Source organism: Terrapene carolina, unplaced genomic scaffold (assembly GCF_002925995.2).
Source record: "Terrapene carolina triunguis isolate 2854851 unplaced genomic scaffold, T_m_triunguis-2.0 Scaffold165, whole genome shotgun sequence".
Lineage (NCBI taxonomy): Eukaryota > Metazoa > Chordata > Testudines > Emydidae > Terrapene > Terrapene triunguis.
In genome coordinates this window covers 2,330,717-2,339,353 of record NW_020664516.1, presented here as the reverse complement: position 1 = coordinate 2,339,353, position 8,637 = coordinate 2,330,717, and the positions used below count along the sequence as shown (strand labels likewise).

Genomic DNA, 8,637 nt, shown 5'->3' with positions numbered 1-8,637 from the left:
GGGGGGGGTTGAGCACCCCCAGGTAGAGAGGAAGTTGGCGCCTATGATCCCAAGGCTGGTGTATAGGCTGTTCAAGGGAGGCAGTTGCTCCAGTTTGCTCAATATCACTACCTGGCCAGGAGCACTCCCCGTGCCTAGTAGTTTTGGTAGACTGCCCTTGCTCCGGCTCCTGCCCTAGTCCATGCCTGTTTCACACTAGCCAGCCCCTGCTCCAGCCAGCCGCCTCGTGTTCTCACACGCCTGTGTAAATGATGAGCAGTGCAGGTGAGATCAGAATCAGGCCTGCTGACTCATCACACTTGCCACAGTATTGCATGAAATTGCCACATCGTTTCCTGGCAGGAGATTTTCTCCTCGGTTTGGGTTGGGCAAAGCCATTGGAGCTTGAGGTTTTGCAAACCTCAGACTAATTTTGGGGTTGACAGAATTAGTTTGAGTTCCTGACCCTTTTTCTTGACTCATGTTTCCTCCCCCCACCCAAATGGATATTCACTTACAAAACTAGGAACATAGGGAATCCTGTGCTGTGTATTAGTGATAGGGGAACGACTCCTCGTATCTAGGACTTTGTGGTTACCAATTTGCTGCAAACAGTAGCCACTTAATAGTGACAACAGAGCTAACCCTCAGATCCTCCTGCTCAAAAAGCACCATGCCCTAGAACTTCAGTTGCAGGAGATGCTCTATAACTATTAACAGTACAGGGCTTATGACACACAGAGGAGCAGTTCTTATTTTATACAGTTTTATATAGGAGCAATAGTGACACACAAATCACAGCCAGTTCACAATATGCTGTCTTTATTTCTTCCATTGGCTTTTTTTTCTCTCTGTACTGTTTGCTTTTTTTTAGTCTCAACATGAACCCAGCAATGTACTGGTTAGTCAAAACTTTGAGGGGTTCAAAATTCAGCAAAACTTTCTGCTGTATTGATGCAATGCAGAGGAATGTGTGTGAATCTGAGAAGGTCTGAAACGCGACTCATTGTGGGCTGATCTGCCAGACACTTAGACATGCTATAATGAGGCTCAGAGATGGATGGGCTGAGATGCCCGCGGTTTTTTCATGGATTGTCAATGTGTGTTTGTGCATTTCACACCATTGGACTGGTAAAGTTCAGTCCAACAGTGATTAATCCCTGTCTGTCTCAATGCAGCCCAGGACACTAGAAACCGGAGAGGAGCAGCATCTCTCCATCAGGTTTGACCCTTCCTACAGAAAGGATTTGAACACCCGGGTTGCAGAGGAGGTCCTGACTATCCGGTATCTGGAACACCCTCATGAGGACCAGGTCACCCTTCGGGGTGAAGTGCACTTCCCAAACCTCCACTTCCAGACTATGGATTTGGATTTCGGCTGCATCTTGAACGACACCGAGGTTGTACATAACATCAAAATGACCAACTGCAGCCCGCTTCTCGTCAAGTACCACTGGTCCTTCCTGATGGACAACTATGAGAACCAGATAAGGTAGATGTGGCATTGCCTTATCTATTATCCTTGGAGCTTTCCTCTTTCTTGTGTTAGTGTTTTGTTCCTTCGTGAAACCCAAGACTCTTTGCTTGGAATTGGACTGATTTGCTTTCAACTTCCTCCATTTGGAAATAGTTCCCGCTGTCTCTGCTCTGACAACCTGCCAGTCTGACTGGGCGAGGCTAGCTGCATGAAAGCCAGATGAGGTGTTGGGAGGTTGTGCTGGGGAGGCAATATCGATCCTGCTAAACCAAGGCCACGATAGGAGTTGGCAGAGGAGCTTGCAGCTGCTTGTCTAATCGATGGACTCAATCGCAACTGAAGCCCTTTCATATCATTTGTGGGAGGTGTTGGGGCCAATGGATTCACAAAGCCCTATATCCCATAGTTCTGCCCATGCCACCAGCCTGTTCATGACAGTGCAGTGGCCCAAACTACTGCCCCTCCACTCCACTGCCAACCCTGGTGCAGCCCTGGTGGGGGTGTAAGGTGGTGTGTAGGGCTTTATCAGGCCTCCTGGCCCAGTGTGGGATTCTGCCCCTAGTAGGGCTTTTTTTCTAACCTATTAAAGTGCTTATCACATGCACTGAACTGTTGTTAAAAACCACCTGTAAAGGAATAGTGAGTTCCGTAGCTCAGCCATAAATGGTCTCTGGTCAGCTATCAGGGTTGTCTGCCTGAATGTCCTTAGGGAATCAGAACTGCTCAGCTTTGTTTTGAGGGTCCCCAAGACAAGGAAAATGGGTTGATCCGTCAGAGCACTTCTGTCAATACCTGCCCAGCAGCTCTCCCCAGCTCAGCACAATACACAAATAGGGTTTGGGCAGTTATTCTAATTACAGTAGTAAATGTTTTTTTCGGACTGCCCCAGGAAACCTAATAAACTTAACCGCTGGGTATTGATGTGCTGCCATTCTGAATAACATAGACCATCAGTAAACAATTTCACTTAGGAAACTGGGGTCTGGCCCACAGGAGGGACCTTTCGGGAAGTAGAGGAGATCAGATATTGATACTTGGAGAGTTTGGGGAGTAAACTCAGCCATTGAAGTTCATGCCCCTTGCAGAATCAGGCTAGCAAGGATCCCAGGATAGAGAAGAGTGAGAAAAGGCAGGGAAAGCAGGTGGAATACGGTGGGCTGGGGAAAAGGCATGGGCTGTTATAGCAATGCTTGGTGGCTCCAGTCATCTCCAGGCAAATTAGATTAATGTTTAATTACAAGCTAAAGAGAGACTCTAATGTTGGTTATTGAACAGTGGTTATACATTTTAGAGTAAGGTAAGTGAGGTAAGCACATTACTGTGAAGCCAGCATGGAATTAATTTAATCTGTGACCATTCGTTGGCTGAGTGCCTAGGTAGCTGTTGTTATGTTTTAAATATCATTGCATTTTTGGAAACACAAGGCCCAAATCCGCTTCCACGTTTTAATGACCCGTGTCCCTTTAAATCCTGTTCCATTGAGTCTGAGCCTGTGATGTGCAGAGCGCCTCCTGCTGGGTGTGGAGTGCATTCAGCTCCTACTGACTCCACAGGCAGTTGAGGGATCTGGGCACCTGGCAGGATGGGGCCCTATGCTCCAATGGGCGCTGGCTTTTTCCTTTTCTTGCTTGTTAATGCGATGGAATTTAGGAGAGCGGCTCGTTCTCTATTCTGCTCTGCGTGTTAATTAAGCAGCAATGTACTCTCTATGCGTCCCTCAGCAGACACTACATGACTCTCCATGGCAGAATTGGGGCCCCAAGTGCATTTCTGAGCTAACACCTCAAATTCCTCATTAAGTGGCCAGTCTCAGAGCATCGTCTCAGATATTTCTATTCTGCATTAAACACTATTGGTATTGTACAGGCTAAATAATCATGTGGTGCTAACTCGGCCTGACATTGTGGTAGTTAAACACCAGGTTCCATGAATTGAAATCAGTGTAGTTTAGCCATCTGTCTACCCATCCACCCATTGCCAACCACTGGCGTATTTGAGTCTCATGGAGATTAACATGTCCATTTTGGCTGGGAGAGAAGATTGTGTCTTTATTTTTATTTCCTTTGGATGGACAGGATCCTGCAATCAGATTTTTCTTCTTTTAATTCATTTGTGCCTTTTATTTTTCTTCTCCTTCCCTCTTGCTTCTCTATTACCACTCTGAACAGAGCAGCAGATAAGCAGCACATGCCAAATCATTCCTGCACTATTACCCATGGTTCCAAAGCCCAGTCCCCTTCTCTGTCTTTGCTCGGCCAGCTGCCTCTATGAGTTATTGAGCCTGGCATTTATTGTTCTGTACCTGTGTAGTTATAGATGGACCTGAAGCAAAATCCCAGATCCAAACATCCCTGACCATTGTGTTAGATCAGATCTGAATCCAGGTTTTGCAGAAGACCCCTAATAAAATACTGGGTTGAAACAAAACTCCAGAACCATACTTAGAACCTTGAACTTTATGTTAGGATGGGGCTGGGTCCAGGTTCAAATCTTGTGTTGTATTTCTTGTCAAGTTTCTCATGAATTCCCCTGGACTGTGGACAGAAGGCTGATTTGTATTCAGAAGGGGATGTCAAACTCCACAACCTCCCCACCCCCATTGTTTGGAATCCTCTATAGACTGAAGAAGCAAAACTCAAAGGATGTACATGACTTTCTTTTAAAATAACTGGCAAGATCCCTTTAAGCAGGTAGTGCTCCCTCCCTGCTTCTAACAGAGCACACACCCTGGATAGTCTCCAAACTTACCTGGTTCCTAAGGTTTCCCTTCTTTGTTAACTTAAATAACAAGCCTCAACTTTCTCCAGAGCACTGCTGTTCCTGAGGTTTATTCCTGCATGACTCCTCTGCCCCAGTATCTAGTTCCCTCTTGCCTGAGAGATACAACTTTTTAAACCACCTGATTTAGAGCTAAAAGGAACCACCAGATCTAGCTGCCAGGTGAGTCAGCAGAATGGTTCTGCATCTCTGTGTGTGGTCTTACCAGTGTCTGAATGCCATACATAGAACATCTTCCCTTTGCTGAACTGACATCTGTAGAGAACATGAACCCCTTGGCTAGAGGTCATTCTTAATGGAAAGTACCTAAGGGCCTGATCCAGTTCTTACTTCAGTTCAAAGTTTGTTGTGTTAAATATATAGGATCAAACTATGTCAGCCTTCCCTCTCCGGCTAGGATTTTCCCAGCCAATTCCTTTTAACAGAATAGGATCTTTTTTCCCTCCCTGATGGGGCTTCCTGTGGTGTGAACACCTTCCAGTAATCCTCCTTGCTCTCCCCCCATAACCTGGTGTGCCACATTACAAGGCCCTGCAATCCACATTTCAGCCTTGATGCTGGCATGAATCCTTTGTTCCTTTTTAATTTTCTTAAGGAAAAAAAAGAGAAAAAATATATGCAATGAAAAACAAGACAAGGCAAACATGCAACAGTAATGGACTGACAGCCAATGAATAGAAAAATATTAACACAAGCAGCAGTAATATACATTGGAATCCATAGAATGACTTCATGGGGAAAGGACTCTGATACGGGAGAGCCTGAGATAAATGACAAGGGCATTAAATCCTTCTCACCCTTTTCCCCCATCACTGCTGTTATTTGTTATTACTTGCTCTGTTATGTCTTATTTGGACTGTAAGGTACCCCGTGGACACCTGCAATGCTGTATAAATAATACTAGTAATGAGTGGGATACAGGCAAATGAATGCAGGTAGAAATCCTGGAATAAATCTGACAACAGAATACATTCTTTAGCGGTGTTTGTCTCTCCTGTCAATGGAGGAACAGTTTGACAGATTGGTATGATAGAAAAATGGTCTTTCATTTCCTATAGATGGAGCTTCATGTAACTAAGGCTCTGGGCTTCAATCGACCTTTTCTTCTGATGTGCCAGTATGAATATCATGAATGTCAAGAGAAAAGAACAAGTGTGTCTGTACTTGTGAGTGGCTTATGAGTGTCTCTGTACTTGTGGACAGATATTAGGGAACTTGAGAAGATGTCATCAAACAGAACATATGGGCAGAGCGCAAGTCTATTGCAGCTTTGATACCAGGCTCCCCAAAGAAGATTAAAAATAAATAAAATATGAGTGCTCAAAAAGGAACCAGAGCCAGGAGCAAGTAAATCTGTGTCACTGCCGAGCTTATCTTAAGACATAAACGCAGAGAGCTCAATATTGGGAGGAGAGGGGAGGGTTATTTGCTGTTTCTCAGTGTCTTTGCAAGCCTCCCTCTCTGTTTGGGTTCATCTTCTTAACGCGGATCAGTTTGCAGTATTCCGCACCTCCTTCCTCTCCAGTGCTTTGCTGCTCTCGGAATAACTGGGATTTATGGCATGCATGTGCCATGTAGACTTATCACTGCTCCCCTTCTGTTTGAGTGTCCAGCACTATAACTGAAGTTTGCGGTCCGCTCACTCTCTAGGTACTGAGGGCCAGATTCCGATCTCAGCTACACTTGTGCAAACCTGGGGTAATTCCATCGGGTTCAGCACAACTGTGCAAAAGAGATCAAAATCTTCAGAATGATTCAGTGGGAGGTGTGACGGGTTCAGTCACAGAGATCCCCTTGGGACTGTCACCTGATGTGCTGAAATTACCTCTGAGCCTGTTTTCCCTGCTAGCTTGGGACTTCCAGAACCCTGTCTTGTTGAGCCAGACACACTAGCCTGCTGCAAACACAGACCCAGGGTCAGGTCCACGCTCCCAAAGCTGCAGCCTTAACTGAAAACAGCTTAGCAGGTTACCTGTCTCCAGCACCCAGTTCCCAATGGGATCCAAACCCCAAGTAAATCCGTTTTACTCTATATAAAGCTTATACAGGGTAAATAAATAAATGTATAACACTGATAGAGAGATATGCACAGCTGTTTGCTCCACCAGGTATTAATCACTTACTCTGGGTTTATTAATAAACAAAAGTGATTTTATTAAGTATAAAAAGTAGGATTTAAGTGGTTTCAAGTAATAACAGACAGAACAAAGTAAGTCACAAAGCAAAATAAAACAAATCATGCAAATCTAAGCCTAATACATTATGAAACTGATTACAGGTAATCTCACCCTCAGGGATGTTCCAATAAGCTTCTTTCACAGACTAGACTCCTTCCTAGTCTGGGCCCAATCCTTTCCCCTGGTACAGTCTTTCTTAGATCCAGCAGACATCTCAGGTGGTAAGCAGGGGTTTTCTCATGACTGGCAGCCCCCTTGGTCCTGCTCCACACCTTTTTATAGCTTTGGCACAAGGCAGGAATATTTTGTCTGTGCTTGTCCCCACCCCTGCCTCATCAATGGAAAAGTACAAAGATGAAGATGGATTGCAGTATCATGTGACATGATCACATGTCACTGTAAGACTCCTACTCTCCATTCTTCCTGGAAGGTTTGCAGGTAAATAAACCATTTATAACCAATTGTCCTAGTCAGTGGGAGCCATCAAGATTCTAAACCACCACTAATGGCTCACACTTTGCATAATTACAGTAGGATCTCAGAGTTATACTTCATATTTCTAGCTTCAGATACAAGAATGATACATGCATACAAATAGGAGGAATATATTCAGTAGGTTATAACCTTTGTTATGATACCTTACAAGAGACCTTTTGCATAAAGCATATTCCAGTTACATCATATTCACACTCATAAGCATATTTCCATAAAACATATGGAGTGCAACATCACAGGGGGGGTGTAATTTGGGGGCGACTTTGAATGTGTTACTTGTTTATTCAGGGCTGAGAGCTTGGCACTGATGGGCACTGCATTTCTCCCACCTAGATGAGTGTGGCTCATGTCATGCTTTCACATGGTTGAGTAGTAAGCAGACCATTGAATGGGGAGTGTGATGTAATTAGTACAAAGGATTTGGGGGTTGTAGAAAACGCACAGCTTGGATTAAAAGCGCTGCAAGTCCCATACAGGATAGAATCAGACAATTGAGGGCATCTCTTGTACATCATCCTATACCAGCAGTTGTAATGGGAGTCTCCAGTACAGAACATTGCAAGGTACCCACATCCCCCGTGGTCTGCAGTTAGCTGGTGGCAGTGACTGTGCTGCTGTTCTCTCCTTCTCCTTGTACAAGGGTTTGCCGGGGCTCGACCCTCTCCGGGGTGGCGGGGAGCCACACCGGCTCACTACACACCGTTGATGTTGGGGAATTAGTCTGGCTGCGGGGTCTCCCTCGGCAGCCCTTGCTGTAACAGGAACAAATACTGTAAGCCCAGGCCCTGGGTCAGGGCGGGGCAACACTGGGTCAGGAGCTCAGGCCCTCAGGCAGGGCTGAGCAGTAAGTACAAACGGTTGGGAGCCCAGGCCCTGGGTCAGGGCAGGGCAGCAAAGAGTCAAAGGCTTCGGCCCTCAGGCAGGGCTGAGCAATAGCAATAGGCCCAAGCCTCCTCAGGCCTGGGAGAAGGGGAGACGGCCACCCACGGGTTGGGTGGCGGGGGGGACGCAGGCCCTCCCACTCCACTGCATCCCAGCCCGGGGCCCTAGCAGTGGCAGAAGACCCGCTGCTGTCAGTGGGGATCCTGGTCGCAACACACTGACATGGGCTCTGGCAGTGCTGCAGCCAGACTAGGGTCGGCTGCCCCCGGGCTACTTCCTACCTCCCCCTCGGGTCATACCTGGGTCAGGGTGTTGTCCTCTGGGGGTCCAGTACCATGGGTTCCTCTGGGTAATAGGCAAGCGGGAGGCCCGGCAACTCCTCTGGGTAGCGGGCGCAGGGCAGGCCCAGCCAGTCCTGGTGGCCGCCTTGGGCCACGGAGTTTCTCAGTCACGAGCTAGGCTGGAGGCGTCTGGCCTCTCCGGTGGCTCAGGCTTTACTGAGTTCTGAGGGCGAGCCTTTATACTTGCGGGTCGCCGCCTGACCCTCTGAGGGGTGGGCTCTGAGCTCCCTAGCTCCGCCCACTCCGGCATCCGGATGGGCTCTTCCCACTCCGGGGCAGTGGGGAGCCACACCGCCTCACCACACTCCTATTTTTAGATATTTAGAATGCGACGACTATGATGCCACTTAGATGTATGGTGACTTTTCTCCTCTCTTGTGCCAGTGACTACTGCAGACACTGCAAGTGATGGGAGAACCAGTTGAGCCAGAGAGAATTAGACTTTTTTTTCTTTGCTCTCTGAATGAATTTCTTAATGGTTATTTCATATTTGAAACTTCAGTACAAT

At 46.7% G+C, this 8,637-nt stretch overlaps 1 protein-coding gene across 1 annotated transcript in view; it reads left to right on the top strand.

The window, feature by feature from the left end:
- The window catches only part of LOC112119564 (hydrocephalus-inducing protein homolog), a 360,821-nt gene that overhangs the window by 179,481 nt on the left and 172,703 nt on the right, over positions 1-8,637 (top strand). The window contains 1 exon segment of the mRNA XM_029912025.1: positions 1,158-1,471. Coding sequence (XP_029767885.1) covers positions 1,158-1,471 — 314 coding nt within the window.